The 16,075-nt window shown below is 42.3% G+C and overlaps 1 protein-coding gene across 5 annotated transcripts in view; it reads left to right on the forward strand.

The window, feature by feature from the left end:
* pcnt (pericentrin) overlaps positions 1-16,075 on the forward strand; it is a 50,178-nt gene that overhangs the window by 24,083 nt on the left and 10,020 nt on the right. For 3 of the 5 annotated variants that reach the window (XM_061843457.1, XM_061843459.1, XM_061843461.1), the window contains 16 exons: positions 1,432-1,566; positions 3,242-3,402; positions 3,617-3,789; positions 3,918-4,093; positions 5,012-5,174; positions 6,585-6,827; positions 7,735-7,967; positions 9,196-9,303; positions 9,495-9,515; positions 10,515-10,742; positions 11,138-11,311; positions 12,332-12,472; positions 12,560-12,736; positions 12,934-13,866; positions 14,929-15,099; positions 15,809-15,998. In XM_061843457.1, coding sequence (XP_061699441.1) covers positions 1,432-1,566; positions 3,242-3,402; positions 3,617-3,789; positions 3,918-4,093; positions 5,012-5,174; positions 6,585-6,827; positions 7,735-7,967; positions 9,196-9,303; positions 9,495-9,515; positions 10,515-10,742; positions 11,138-11,311; positions 12,332-12,472; positions 12,560-12,736; positions 12,934-13,866; positions 14,929-15,099; positions 15,809-15,998 — 3,427 coding nt within the window. The remainder of the gene's footprint in view (positions 1-1,431; positions 1,567-3,241; positions 3,403-3,616; positions 3,790-3,917; positions 4,094-5,011; positions 5,175-6,584; positions 6,828-7,734; positions 7,968-9,195; positions 9,304-9,494; positions 9,516-10,514; positions 10,743-11,137; positions 11,312-12,331; positions 12,473-12,559; positions 12,737-12,933; positions 13,867-14,928; positions 15,100-15,808; positions 15,999-16,075) is intronic. The other 2 variants (XM_061843460.1, XM_061843462.1) reach the window with 1 other exon arrangement.

A 16,075-nucleotide genomic window follows, 5' to 3' on the forward strand; every position in this document is an offset into this window, starting at 1 on the left:
TATTCTTTTGTACCTTTTAGTATGTGTGGTATTCTAAGCCACTGTAATGTGTATGTGTACGCACATTTTGATCTTAAACACGCTGCTTCAATATGGGAAAATACACTGCTTAAATAACAATTCAATTTAAATATTGAATTAAATACCCAAATTTTCAAAAATGTCAAAAAACAAACAGTCCATGAAAGTGAAATAAGTCTTTTAAATTTGACACACCACAGTGAGGAGTGTTGTTAACATCCCTGCCAATTTTATTTTTAACTCAGTTATATAAAATGGTGCTTCATTATCATGAAAAATTAGGACATTGCCTCCACTCTCAAATGGTGTGGACAAGTCTGAAAAGACACGGCGCTCAACTGTCAATCAAATACCACTACTACGACCTGATAGATGGATGCGACTTTGTCGAGCATCTTTCTTATCCCTACAAATATGTAAAAATATATTTTCTGAAAGCCTCCAGAGCGGGAGCATATCCTGTTGGGTTATCGCCGCTTCTGCCCAGTAATTTGCAACCGTCCCGGATAACCACTGATGAGAAAAAAGGCTATTAGATTCTTTAGTGCAGGGGCGGGGGTGGCATGGCTGTGCCACTGGGCACAGTTTTAGCCACGCCTAAAATAAAAATGAGTAAAACTGAAAAAACTGTTTGAGCGCAATATCTCCACAAATGAGTACTACAGATTTATTAGTCATTTTTCAGCAGTTATCCTCAAGTTATATTTATGGAGAAGCAAGTCTCTGAACACCAACAGAACTGTTGTTTGCTAGCTGTTCTTTTGCAGACCACTGGATGGAGCCACCATACCGATTTGAGAACCCGTACCACTTTTTGGGAAAACACTGGTTGAAGGAAGCTCCTCAAATCACTCAGAGTATTTTTTGTATATAAGGATAAGTCAAATTGGGGACAGCGTTCCGGTTTCACTGTATACAACTTTCTTCTATTTATCTAATGTTTTGAGCCCGTATTATGTAATCTCAGTGGATTATTTCAGACTGCTGTGTGTTTGTTTCCTACATTGCTTCTCTAATCTCCAGATGCGCCAGGTCATTTTGTAGGTTTAGGTTTGCCCTCAGCCCCTTCCCCTCCTCCTCCATTTGGACTCTGTGCCAATGGAGCTTTATTCAGACCCAGTTTCTGTGTAATCCCGCCATCATATACAAGGCAAGCGTGCTTGTCCGTCTGTCTGTGTGCGCTCTGGTCCATTTCTGGTTTTGCATTGCTGCCATCTGAACAGTTGCTAAAGGGGATGAATGTAAGCTTTTTATCCGCTGATGCGGAAGGTTTTTAGCCCGAAGATATTTTTTTCGGATACTTTCTCTGGCATCCTAAGAGACGCAGCCAGAGAACGCCAACCAAAGAAATGCACAAACATAATTTTTTTTTAATTTTTTTAAAATTTGTGCATCGTGAATTCTTTCAAGGCTGAGAAGGAGGCGGAGCTTGAGGACCTGCGCCGGGCTTTGGTGTCAGAACAGGAAGAGAAGGAGCGCATCTACACCGGCAAAATGAGCCAGCTCACCGCTCAAGTGCAGCAGCTAGACGCTGTTGTAGCCCAGGTACTCTTCACACACGTGCAATCAGTTCAATAATTAATTTTGATCATTTTCAATGTATATGCACTGTCATTGATTGACGCTGGGGATTTTTTTATTTGTTCAATAAAAACACACTTTAACAACTTTAGCAGGTTACCATAGGGTATTAGTTCCACAGTGCGAAAAAATAATGTAATTATGAAAGTGTATCAAATTACCTAAGTAAAAATATTGATATTCAAACTTATGTTCAATTGGCGTCAGCCCACCTTTGCCAAAATTTAAAGTGCCTCTGATTAAAAACCAGATAAAGTTCAGTTGTTAAGGTTAATATATATAGTATATAATGTTGTTTATTGTGTGTCCCCCCCCCCTCCTAATTGAGTTGCACAGGTATAGATAACAATAATGGTGGAAAAATAATCTTGGTCAAATTTTTTAAGATCACAAAACTGTACTCCTAACAACAACTCTCGTACCACTTCTGGTACTTAGTAGCACATTTTGAGAGCCTAAAAAAGATAATAGAGAGGTCATATTTTGCGGCCTCTTAATACAGCAAACTTTTCTATCTCAATTAATTAGAATGAATAATAAATGAATAAGAAACAAAATGATTTGAACAGAAATTAGGTAGGAATTGGCCTTCTGAAAAGTATTTTCCTAGGTGTTTAATTGATTCACAAAAAATTTACATTTTGTGTTATTCATCCTTTAGATCACAGGTGTCAAACTCAAGGCCCGGGGGCCAGTCCTGGGCTGCCACATGATTTTATGTGGCCCGGGAAGCCATATCTAGAATGTCAATTTCCATGATTCTTGTAAAAATCTGTACCAAAATTTCAAAATTGTCATGTATCATAAATGATCAATTTGAGATATTACAAGCATTTTTGTGTGACCAAACGTGAATAGTTGAGAAACACATTACCCTTGAATTCTGATTCCCAAACTTTATGTAAATATGATGAGATGATTAAATTTTTTTGTTCCACAGTCAAAACGGCCCTCTGAGGGAAACCCGAACTACAATGTGGCCCGTGAGAAAAATGAGTTTGACACCCCTGCTTTAGGTGCTCACTGAGCTATCCACCTCACAATTTTTTAGACATCTCCTCACAGATGATGGCTTGTAGTCTGTTTTTGTTTGAGGTTTGAGAAATATTTCTCCAGAATAATCCACTTAGGATTTATGTGCAGTGCTGCAAACGGCAATCGATTGTGTGCATACACTTTGCTGTTGCCCTCGCACCTGCCACCTTTGCCGTTTGAGAGCAAGATATGAACGTGTACACTCAACCCCCTACTCTACCATGAGGTTAGCAAAGAGAGGCTTAAGAGAGGGGCTGGGAGGGTTCTGTCTCCCGGGCAACGCCATTGTTTGGCCGATGCAGGTGGCTGCGTGAGACATTTTTAATGGAGAGCGGGAGGGAGAGCGAAATGCGAGGGAAGTGGCAGAGGAAAATGAAATAAGCAAGGAAGGAAAGGTACGAGGGGGAAAAAAAACCCTCATTTTAGTCCTGAAGTCGGATTAACTTTATTTTAGCTGAAAAGCATGGAGTGATTTATTTATTTTTTTGTCCTCTTGAATTTCCTACAAATGAACCGTATAAATATGCAAATGTTTTTTTCGAGTGGTTATTTACTTTGTAGTGAGTTAATAGCATTCACAAGCCTCCTCTGTCTTTCCTCCCAGCTGCGAGCAGAGGTTGGTTGTCTACAAGCTGAGTTGGAGGGCAAGTGTGCTGAGATGGAGACCCTGGACACAATCCTCCAAAGACGGGAGCGTGAGAGTCAGGAGGGAGGCAACCATCTCAAAATGCTCACCAATGACTTGCAGACCGCCAAAGAGGAGAGGTACGTCTCCATTTGTGTGTGTGGACTATTAACCAGTGTTATCAATTAACTTGTAGGGGTTAACTTGTGTAGTTTAACAATTATTTACACTAACAACATAGCTGTGAAGAAAGAGGAGTTAGTTTACAGAGTGAGTGTTGCCAACTCGGCAGTTTATTGCCACAGCCGTTTTTTTTTTTCTAATTAGTCTTATGGCTTCTTTTCCCACGTATAGACGTAAACTGCATAAGGCCAACAAGAAGATGAAAAATGTGCTGATTGAGATGCTCCGCAGCACGATTGCTACAGAAGAGCTCATCGGCCAAAAGGTTAACACCAGAAGCAACACGTCTGAGGAAGAAGTCCATCAGACAAACTCATCGGAGAATAAAGATGCACAAGAATCAGGTCTGTGGGTTTTTTTTTTGTGTGTGTGTATGTTTTTCCTGTCTCAACATGGAGTTGACGGCAGTTGTGCAGTCACTAGCATGTTTTACTAATCACTTATCACTGTCTCATTTTTATACGCATTTCAGTTGCAGATGTGACTCCATCTGAGGACTTGGAGCTGACCCACCAGCTCTGCGAGAGTCTACTGGTCTCAGACATGCACATTAATCCCGGAGGAGAGGAAGCAGCCATGAGCGCCTGCAGCCGACTGCACCACACAGTGGATAAGCTCCTGGAGCTGCTTAATCATGCCAACGCACAGGTATAGTCTTTTACACACTAGGTTTGATTGACTAAGATCTCAAATAGCAGGTGTTAAAACGTGTCTACACTCAATCAAATAGACTGCATGTAGTTTTGCTTTCTGGTGTAAAAGTCATGGAGATTGTTTAATGATTGGTCAGACTTAAGATTTGAGTGCTGTAGGGGGGCAGTGCATTCAACACACTTTATACCAGGTGTATTTATAACAACCATGTAGCTTAGCTTTTCAGTCTACTAGCTTAATGCTAAACAGTATCTATGTTGCAGTGTATGAATCAATGGATTGAAAAGGTGGTGTAGCAGCACATGTAAACAGACAATATAACTTATTCAGTCATATGTTCTTTATCCTATATGAAGAACAATAAATATTAGTGCTGTACTGATGAGTTGTGACAAGCTTACAACTCTCAGTGAAGAGTGTTGCTTCTGTCTTATTCTGCCCTCAGATATCCAAGGTGCCCACCAGAAAGAGCAACACAAATGACGCACTATGACAAAAAGGGATTATTTTAATTCTCTTTAATTATGTCACTCCTGGATTTTTTGGGGGGTTTTGTATATAAAGTAAAATATTTGAACCGCCACTTATCTGCATTTGATTCATTTCAATGGGAGCAGGATGATTTGAGATACGAGAATTTTGAGCAACGTGCGAGGTCATGGAACGAATTACACTTATATTTCAAGACACTGCTGTATTCTTTCTAGAAAATGCAAAATGAACTGCACACTATTCCCAATTTTACAGACAATTCTGATGGACTTGCTTTTTAGATCAGCTTCCACATCGATGGGACCCACGTTTGCACATCCAAAACTTTAGAAAATGAGGCCCAGTGTGTTCAAGAAAAGCAATGCTCCCCTGTTGTCGAATGCGACTAACTCATTTGTAAATCCCCTACCCCAACTGCAGCTGGAGAAGACTCATAATGTTCACTTGTCTCTGGAGGAGAGGTACTCTCAAGGCAAAGAGGATTCTGCCCAACTCCTCAAGGAGCACAATCTCTTGTTGGTGCAGTTTGACCAGGAAGTCAAGTTGAAGAGTGAGCTGGAGCTGGAACTCCACAAGGCTGAGGGTGAGCGCAGTTTATTAGTGTTTAGCACGCCTGTCAACTAATTTTTTGCACTAGTTAAACTGGTTCAAGGTGTACCCTCTCGGCCACAATCAGCTGGGATAGGCTTTAGCATGTCCAAGACCCTAGTAAGGATAAGCGGTATGGAAATGAATGAATGGATGGAGAGAGAGAGAGGAAACAAATTTCAGAGTGCTTTATATAATTCACAGTATTTAAAAATAAAGATCAAATGTACAAAATTATTAAGACATTTTACTTAAATTATTAAGATTGTACAATGGAAGAAAAATCCATCCATCCATTTTCTGAGCCACTTATCCTCACGAAGGTCGCTGGAGTGCTGGAGTCAATCCCAGCTGTCAACGGGCAGGAGGCAGGGTACACTCTGAACTGGTTGCCAGCCAATCGCAGGACACATGGAGACAGACAACAGTCGGACTCACAATCACACCTAGGGGCAATTTAGAGTGCATGTTTTTGGGATGTGGCAGGAAACCGGAGTGCCCAGAGAAAGCCCACGCAGGCACGGGGAGAACATGCAAACTCCACACAGGCGGAGCCAGGATTTTAACCCCGGTCCTCAAAACTGTGAGGCCAACGCTTTATAGCTGCACCATCATACTGCCAGTGGAAACATTTTTAAAAATTACTTTAAAATACTAAATACGACTAATAAAAAAAAAAAAAAAAGTCGCTTTTAACCTGAAATGATGTCTTGACTAAGAGCTTTGTATGTGGGAAAAGACTTAAGTTTAGCCTGGGTTGTTACCAGAAGTCATAGTCATCGGCGCATGTATAAGTTTTAGCTCTGCTGAATGGCATTTAAACTTGATCACTCATGGGGCACAGTCTGCGGGAATCACATGTCTAGTACAGGGTGTCCCAAAAGTCACTATGAACTTCCTTTTTTTCTATTTTGAACAAATGCGAGGCGATCAGCATTTGATCTGCGTTCTGCAGTTTTTGTTAGTGTGTCATTCCCTTGCCCATGGCTCGCCAATTGACATTACGGCGTTAAAAAACTTCCCACCTGGCAGTAGGTTTTTATGTCCGCTACTTCATTTGTTTAGCGCACAAGTCCTGATGAACTTGCCTTGAATTTGTGTGTGAGCAGGCCTTGTTACTTGGTTAGTAAAGAACAGACCCTGTTTCGGGAAACTTGCCATGGGTGGCATGAGTGTGAGAGCGTTGTGACAGTATCTCAAACTCGTGCTGAACTGCAGTTGGCGACAGAGCAACTTCTTGGCAGGCAGCCATTTTGCAATGCTACTCCAATGTCAACTGGCGAGCCAAACAGTAAAACCCAAGTTGTCAAATGCTGATAGGCTCACGTCTGTCCGAATGACACATGAATACAGTTTAGAGATTTTAAATTTCGACGTCACAACGTCCGCATCACTAAACCTTTAGGTCTGGTGGAGGGTTATGTGGCCGACAAGGCAGCACTGGAGGAGGCCCTGCTTCAGAAGGAGGCTCAGGAGGAGCGCTTAGTGGAGGAGCTGGAGGACCTCCGGCGGAAAGCGCACCGAACGGAGGGCCTCCGCGCTGAGCTGGAAAACCTTCAAGCCAAACACCAGGAGCTGAGCGAGGAGCACGCCACGCTCCTGCGCCAGAAGGAGTACCTCTCTGCCGGCCTCGGGGAGACGGAAAAAGGTGAGTTTGAGCCATAAAATGTCCTCCCGGTGAGCAACCCTCGCCTCATGCGCTTATGTAACCCTGCTCGGATGTCTCCTCTGTCCTTCAGGCCATCGGCTCAGTTTAGATCCTGTTGCTGGTTTGTGGGTCAGAGTATGTGTGCAATGAGGAGGTGGGGAGACTGTGTGCTGTGTCCTTTGGGTTGCTTTCATAAAGCCTTCATGGCCTGTAAGCTCGCTTTGTGACTGAGCTTCTTGAGTGTATTTTTTTTTTTTCCCACTCCTTTCCTTCAAGCAATCTACGAGAGTTTGCCACTTTTTGCTAGGGTAGCCCAAGGGTGGAAATATTACGGTAAGTTTTTGAGAAATTTCCATGGGAAATTAGGGAAATATTCATTCCATGGGAATGGACAAGGATTTTCAGGGGAGTTTAATGGGAAAGATCTATTCATGCACACCTGTGATGTATTTTTTTTTTTTTTTTTTGTCATAAGCAGACATTCATGTAAAATAGATCTACCCCCAAAAAATAAACGCCACTTAAAAAGCATATCCTAGGAATGACATTCTGGTTGAAAATCGTAATATTTACATATTATACGACAAAGGTAGAGTAGATGCAAGTAATTAAACACATTCTTTAATAACTCCTGTGTACGTTTAAGTAAACAGCTGATAAAGAAGATATGCAAATTTAAAATGAGAGGTTTGACATCTTGGGTTTAGTTCCATATTAAGACACAAGCTTTAGTTTTGTAAATTCCTGGTTTATTCCCATAAATACCCATTAATTTCTATGGAACGTTTCCCAGAAGTTTGCAATCTTACTTTGTGTTATTGTATGTGACGACCCAAAGCCTTAAATACTTATATCGTCTCGCTAGTACATTAAGACATCCGCATTCCTCCACCCACCGACCCCAAAGGTCTGCTGGCAGAGACGGAGCGCTTGACCCAGGACCGGCTGGACCTGCAGAGACAGGCCAAGAAGGACCACAGCTCTCTGTCGCAGCGCCTCCGGGCCCTGGAGAGGGAGCTGGAGGAGCAGGAGATCAAGAGCCAGGAGAAGGAGCTACACCACAAGAACCACGCAGATGACCTCTGCCAGCGGGTGCAAGCGCTGGAGAAACAGCTCAAGCACAATCGGCACTTCATAGAGGTAATGTGAGAAATCTGTTTCTTTTGATCTTCTGAATTCCTGGTTCCGTGCAGGCATCACATTGAGCAGATTGATGCTGCCATTCATGCAGGTCTGCATGGATGTAGGTCATTCCTGGTCATTAGATTTTTTTTGGCCCCACATTATACCAACAAAAAATTGGATGACTGCTTTACTAGTCGCTTTTAATCCGACCTGCTTTTGTTGTGTAGATAAAAACTAAAATATTGTGAAAATAAAAAGGTAGCTAAAAAAAGTAACTACAGTAGCTACTGTTGAAGGTGTAGTTTGCATTGAAAAAAAAAACCTTTTTGTCATATTCTCTGTTAAAACGGCATCTATAACCTGACCATAATATTATTAAAATGATCTTCTGACAAAATTCTCCTTCTCTGGCCCTATTTAATACATCTAATAACAGGACAAGAATAACTAATTAGAGGCATAAACTGTCTGTCATTTGCACATGGCCATCATGCACATGAGTGATCACAAAGACCTGTGCAGCCTCTTGTAAATGGAGGTTATAGTTTCTTACCTGAATGATTTTACTCCGGTTTCCAAAAAGCAAAAAGAAGGAGCGAGTTCGCTTTCTCCTCACCCCCGAAAATGGGATGTCAACGTGGCTGAGGTTAGAAAACCGCCACTTACTCACTGTTCTCACCTAAGTCATGTGTCGGTTGATCACCTCTAACTGTATATTTTTAATTTATTACATCCTTCATCCATTTTCTTTGCCGCCTATCCTCGTGAGGGTCGCGGAGAGTGCTGGAGCCTATCCCAGCTGTCAACGGGAAAATAGAGACAAACACCCACAATCACACCTAGGGGCAATTTAGAGTGTCTAATTAGTGTTGTATGTTTTTGGGATGTGGGAGGAAAGCAGAGCGCCCAGAGAAAACCTACGCAGGCACGGGGAGAACATGCAAACTCCACACAGGCGTGACCGGAATCGAACCCGGGTCCAGCTGGTCCACCGTGCCGTCCAATTTATTGCACATTGCCAGAAAATATAACATGAAATTGGGAACATTTTGGTGTAATGTTACGTGCTCGCAGGGCACTCTAAGATAACCACAGCTGAGTGGGACATCCCACCATTGTCTGGGCCAAGTCCAGCAGACCCTTTGATATGACTCGCAGCCATGAGAGGAGGACTTTGAGGCAACCAGCCAAGTCCAACGTGCTTTTCACGTCAATGACTTGAATTTGATTTTTATTCAAACAGGAACAAACTGTCGAGCGTGAGCACGAGCGAGACGAGTTCCAACAGGAGATCAGGCGGCTGGAGAGTCAGCTCAGGCAGACTGCTGGCGGTGACATCAAAGGCCACAAGGTAGGTCATAACATGCAGGATATTTTCACCCCCCAAAACCCGTTTTTAATGAATCCAATATGAGAAAGTTGAGAAGTGCAGGATATTGTATCGTGGTGATGCTGTTAAACGGCGTTTTAACCCGCTGCCTTTTGGAGTGATGAAACAAAGCTTGACTTTTGCCATGTGTTTGTGTTCAATGGCTGCTGTAGTTTGAGGACTTGGTTCTGCAGGTATGGACTTCAACCACAGCATATCTCTGAATTCTATGCATGCCGTGCATTTTTGTTGAAGTTCCTCTGATGCCATATTTCATAGTGTTTTTTATTTATAGTTGCCCTTCCGTCAATCATGTTGCATGCGTCAATTTGCTTCCTTCTTACCTAACTGTTCCTTCACCTTCGTGTCGCTGTTCCCTTTTGAATGGCTTGACTTCATCATTCTCTCCCAGAGGCCCCTCATCCAGAATGGCTCCTTTTTAGTTCCCAACCATACACAGCGGAACCTCCAAAGTCAAAACGTTGTCCTTTGGATATGAAATATGTCTCAAAAGTTGAACCTTCCTCATGTGAGACGTCGGGAAATCTAGGCTCTTCAGGTCATTTTTAATCTGGCTCCCATTGACATTGTCAAGAGTTCTGCTCTATTTTTTGGCATTGTTTTAACCTATTTTTTAGCCAGATGGTTTTTATTTTCCATTTTTACATATTTAAAAATTCATTCATTCATTTTCTGTGCTGCTTATCCTCACTACGGTCGCGAGGTAGAACATGCAACTCCACACAGGCGGTGCTGGGATTTGAACCTTGGTCCTTAGAACTGTGAAGCAGATGTGTGAACATAATATACCCTGCTTCCCCATATTTAGAAATGAAAATAATACATTTTTACATTAATTAAATTAGAAGAGGACCCAGCATCATTTGCACGATTGTCAAAAAAAAACAGCATTATCACATCACTTGTAACCTTATATTGCTCAGTGTGTTTTTTTTTTTTTTTTTTTTTTAATGTTTCAAAATTATTCACTGTCAGTTGGCTGTCGTATTAAAGCAGCTCCCACTCCTAAATTGTTTTGAAATCAGAACAACTTTAGCATCACAGAGGGGATCGGAGGTTCTGACTTTGGAGGTTCAACTGTAGCTTACAAATCTCATTCCTACAATGCTTTCTCTTAAAACCTCCTCGTCATGCCGCCTCATTCTGCCCACATTTCACATTTTTATTCCAAGGTGGAGAGTCTGCAAGCAGCCATCAAAGGCAAGCTGGACGACAACGCGTCCTTGGTGGAGGCCAACCAGCAGGCGCAGCAAGAGCTCGCCGAGCACAACGAGGAGATCGAGAAGATGTCCGTGAGAATCCGTGAGCTGGAGCAAGCGTTGCTTAGTAGTGCTGAGCGTAACAGACAACTGGAACAAGAACTCCACCGGGCCAAATTCAGGGAGGATGAGCTCACACAAGTAAGAGCTATTTGTATTTTGATATTATTATTATTATTATTATTATTAAATTAGAGACGTTCACCACAACCGGGCTGTGACTGTGGTGTAAATGTGTGGAATTCTAAAGCATATTTGAGTATCATGATAAGCGGTTTACAAATAAAATGTATTATTACTTCTGCACTTGACTGGCATGATCACTTTTTTTTTTTTACATTATATTGTGTGCTTGAATCTCAACACTCATATTGCTTCAACAATTTCACTAAATGCAGACGTCATTCTTTTTTTTTCCCCTGTAATTCCCATCTTGAATTCAAAATCTAATATTTACTTGCAAAACAAATTTTGGACAGCTCATCTGTAAATTCAGCTTTATCTTACGTGAATCTACTCTTCCTCTGCTTCCCCAGGATAAGCAAGCCCTGGAACAGCAGCACTTGTCCAACAGGCTTCAGATATCGGCACTGCAGTCCAGACTGGATGAGACGAGACACTGTTATCATGAAGAAATGCAGGAACCCATCCAGGAGCTCAGGGATGCTCTGGACGCAGCGCAGCAAAGCCTGCAGCACAAGCAACAAGAGGTAGACTGCGTTTTGTCCGCAGTTTGCAACGTTCCCCTGATGTACGAGATAACCCATGAAACCACAGTTTGAATTCCTAACCCTAGTTTGAAAAACTAAGCTTTGTTTGAAACCCTAAACCTGGCCTTAATCCTGATTTTGAATTTATAATCCTTTCTTGAAACCCTAACCTGGCCCTATTTGTAACCTTAACCCTTGTTTGAAACTAACCCTGTATTGATATCCTACTTTGAAATCCCGTATTCTTGAAACCCAAACACTAGTATTGAACCCTAATTTGGAACAATAAGTCTTGTTTGAACCTCAGTGTTGAAACTCTAACCCCCCAACTTTGTCTTGAAACCTTACATTTTAAATTGTTTGAAACAATCTTGCAGTAAGCCTGGCTTGTAGCCCAAAGTTCAAACACAACCCAGCCTTGGAGTTGAAAACCTAACCCAGGTTTAATAACTCAGACCCTAATCTTACTTTGAAACCCTTATTTGATGCAGTAATCCACGTTTAAAATGTTAACCCAGGCTAGAAACCCTCACCCTTGCTTCAAACCTTAATTTGAAACACAAATTTGGAGTGTTTTTCACAACACTAATATATACTGTATTAGAACTTTATTACAGCAATAGCGTAGTTTAGCGCAGTGATTCCCAAACAGTGTGCCGGGCTACTTTAGTGTGCCGTGAGCGGTCTTTAGGTGTGCCATACGAAGTTATCCAATTTTATGTAATTGCTAAAAAAAAAAACAATTATTCCAAGAAATAATGTATATTTATTCATCTATGTATGCCAGTGAGGCACAATGACTGACAGAACAAAAAAAATCCTCTTCTATTAGATGGCAGGAAGTACATACAGCAATTAATTGATCCATTTTTGGTGACATTTACTTTACTTGTTGGTGTGCCGTGGGATTTTTCAAATGTAAAATATGTGCCTTGGCTCTATAAAGGTTGGAAATCACTGTTTTAGCGGTATCCTTAGGTGTTTTCCAATGTAGAATTTTCAGCTACTATTTTATCTAAGGCGGAAGTTCTTCTGGGCCAACTGGACAATGTGCAGAGGGACTTGAGCATTAAGGAAGCGGAGCTGAAACACCTCACACTCCAGCTGGAGCGACTCACTTGTGAGAATGCATCACTCGTCGAGCAGATCGAGACCCTCAAGGTAGACTTGCCAAAATTATATGTACATTTTATTATATTATACTTGTGTACACTGCTTACAGCACCATTTTTTTTTTTTTTAAACAAGGAGCAAGTGTCATCTCTAAACATTCTGGCAGAGGAAAAAGAGGTACTAAAGAAGGTGGAAGAGCCAGAGGAGGAGAGCCTCTCCTCTGCCTTGCTTCAGGAGAAGAACCAGGAAATTGACCACCTCAACACTGAGATCCAAAGGCTGGAACAGGAGCTGGGGGACACCAACAATAAGGTCTTAACTACACACAAGCAGAGTTTCCACCAAGCAGTTTTGTCACAGGACAGGGGTAGAGTTGTGCAGTGTTGGCCAAATATTCGCAGCTTGAAAGCACACACCTCGGCTTGGTGGAAACATTGCTTAAGTGCCTAGACTCGATTAGTGTCTGACATTTTTGTACAAATGGTTTATTCCAATCATTCTCTCATAAGGATCTCCAGGCCGAGCTTTACGACTTGAGCTCGCAAGTGGAGCATCTTCAGTCCGAAATTGCGAGGTTGCGCCAGGACAGGAAGGAAGAGGAGGAGCGCCTCCACGAAGTCATCAGCACGCTGCAGGCAGAGCTCTCCAAGCTCGGGCCCAATGTGTACGAGGTGAGCGACTCACAGGACGGCGACAGCATCAATCCCTCGCCATCTCCCAGCCCCGAGCCTCGAGGCGGGCCCAGCAGTCTGAAGCACGAGCTCAGCCTGACTCACTCGGCCTCCTCTCGGCCGCTCCGCACGCGCCTCAAGGCCCTCCAGAGTCAGCTGGAGACGGCGGTGGCAGAGAAGGAGGGCTTGGAGCGTTTGCTGCTCACCCAGGAGGAGGAGTACAGAGGGCACGGCGAAGAGTTTGGACGACGGCTGAAAGTGGAGAGGGAGAAAGCAGACAAGATCCAAGGCCTCCTCAATCTCAAAGAAGCTGAGCTGGTGGGCATCGAGGAGGAGAAGAGTGCTTTCAGACTACGAGCGCAGCAGGTGGATGTTATGCAAAAAGAAAAAGAGCATCTCGCCTCTGTGGTTACTCAACTTCAGCAGAAAGAACATGAATTATTGAGAGAAAATGAAGGTCTAAAAATCAGAGAACAGGAAATGAGGACTGACAGCATAACTCTGGAAGCACAAATCCAAAGACTGCAAGCCAAAGTGGCAGACACAGAGGATGCCGTCGCCCAGGGGCAGGCGAGGGTGAATGCACTCGAGACTGTCAAGGTGGAGCTGTCTGACGAACGAGAGGCGCTCAGGCGGAGGGAGGGGCAACTCCAGGAAGAAATTGAAAGGCTCAGGCAAGAAGCCGCTGCGCTGAGGACCCGTGCTGAAGAGCTCACCGCTCAGCTCCTGCAAAAGCAGAGTAGTCAAGATGATGCTCAGAAGGAAGTGCTGGTGAGTCTTTCACTACCATTTAAAAAAAAAAAAATAATAATAATTAAAAACATTCCGATCATTAATATATGGAGAGGAAATTTTATAATGGTTGGAATCAAATGCTGTACATTTTTCTATACAATGATGAACCCATGTTACAGAAACAGCTGCAGTGTATGTACTAAATTAATCAACACAGACCATCTTCACATGAAGCTCATTAATTTAATATCTAGCATACAATTTCCCTAGTATATTAATCATCATCATCATCATTCCTACTTAGGTCCGTAAATGTCAGTAAAGAGGCATAAATAGTAAACATTATTTTCTAGAGATGTTTGCTGAGGTCTTATTTTGATGAAACACAAAAATAACAGAAATTGGAATATTGTCAAAAAGTCGAAATTCAAAGGATGTCTGCAATTTTAAGTTCATGTCTGAACAATCGATTATCAAATAGTTATTAATTTGATAATGAATGTGTTATGTATTCTATGCATATTTGCACCGCCACTATAGTGAATCAATTGTAAAATGTTGGAAATAGATAAAGCTAACGGGATCAGTTTTTAAAGAAGCAATGTGCTGTTTTCACGTTTTCTCCACTTTTGACCAGTCAATGAGTTCTGTTTTGGGTTCAGGGAAGTAATGGCATGCCTCCACTTAAAAAAAAGAAAAAAAAATGCATGTAGTATAGCTAACAAGAGCACATCTGGTTGTAGTTAGACCAAGCACCACGTCACCGCAGCAACGCGGAGGAAGTGACATTGAAATGAGGAAGTGAATGGACGATTCGGGGGTAGCTCTTGTTTTTAAAGCAGTTCCTCTGTAATTCTGTGCGATATTTTTTTCATAGCCGAAAAAGCTAATTTGGATCGTTTGAGACTGCTTTGTGTCTGTGTGCTGGGAGCCAGCTTGGCTCATGTTGAGGTACAAGGACAAACCACAATTCTGTTTTTGATTTAACATTGTGCATTGCTTGTTATATGACTGACTGGAGAACAAGCCAAGAAAGGGTGAGGTTAATGTTAAATTAATCAAAGAGTAAATACTAATGAGACCTTTTCTTTCTGTTAGAACCACGCTGAGGAGACCCTGGCTAAAGCCGATGCCGCCGTAAGGTTGAGGGAGACGAAGCTGACCAGACTGGAGGCAGAGCATCAGGCCCTGAGGGGGGAGTTGACCACTGTGAAACAAGACTTGCACAGCAGCACTCAAAGAGCTGAAAAACTATGTGAAGAAGGACAGGTAACAGCCAGACACAAAAAAATCATATTCAAAGGCGACACTCTTTTTATTAATGTAGAAATGTCCGTGGAGTTGTTTAAATTGGTTGAGAAATTCGCAAGGATTAGGTGGGTAATGCAAAAGGCCTCTTAATTTGGGAAGTGTAGTGTGGCGATGCAGAATTTTGAAGAAATGGGGATAATAAGATTGTGGAAATGTAAAACCCAAAATATCTGCTAACAATTTTGAAGTTAGAATAGGTTGAATCAGTTGAGAACTGTGCAAGTCTGCTTAAACAAATACAATGAAATAAAATCCTGCGCTCGATATTTTTGTTTTGGAAAATTTGGTTCTCTGAAAAAGTAGGAATTTGGGTTTATGAAAACATACTTCTATAACTGTATGTTCTCAATAAGTAGAACAGTTGGATGTTGAAATAGTGAAGAGATGTGAAATGTTGAGTAATGGTAAAGGATTGTCATTTTTTAAAAAAAATGTCATGGAAAATTTGAAATACTGACAAAAAAAAGGAATATGAGAAATGTCTCGAGCTGAATATTTTGCCTTGAAAATGGCTTGAATACATATAGCAAACTGATGAACAAACTGATGTTCAAATTAGCTGCTGCCGTAAGAACGGAATGGAACTCCTGACTGAGGTCCCCCTTGTACATCACGCACTTATGTTTTCATACTTGACTGAACTTTGCCTTTCATATTTCATCGTTAGAGCAAAGACCGTGCTCTGGCGGACCTGGGGAGCGACAACCACTGGCTGAAAGTGGAGCTCGTACGCCTGCAGGAGGAGCTGAAAGTGCGGGAGGAGACTCTTTCCTACCAGCGCAGAGAGCCGCAGCAAATCAGGCCGCGCAGTCTCCAACCGGAAATGCTTGGTCGCCACAAAGCGAGCTCGCACAGGGGTGAGTCCTCGACGGCTTGGGCAGAACCTCCAAGATCGAGCGAGTTCTGTCAGTCTTCCCTTTTGTGCATTTATTTA

This window comes from Syngnathoides biaculeatus, chromosome 15 (genome assembly GCF_019802595.1).
Source record: "Syngnathoides biaculeatus isolate LvHL_M chromosome 15, ASM1980259v1, whole genome shotgun sequence".
NCBI lineage: Eukaryota > Metazoa > Chordata > Actinopteri > Syngnathiformes > Syngnathidae > Syngnathoides > Syngnathoides biaculeatus.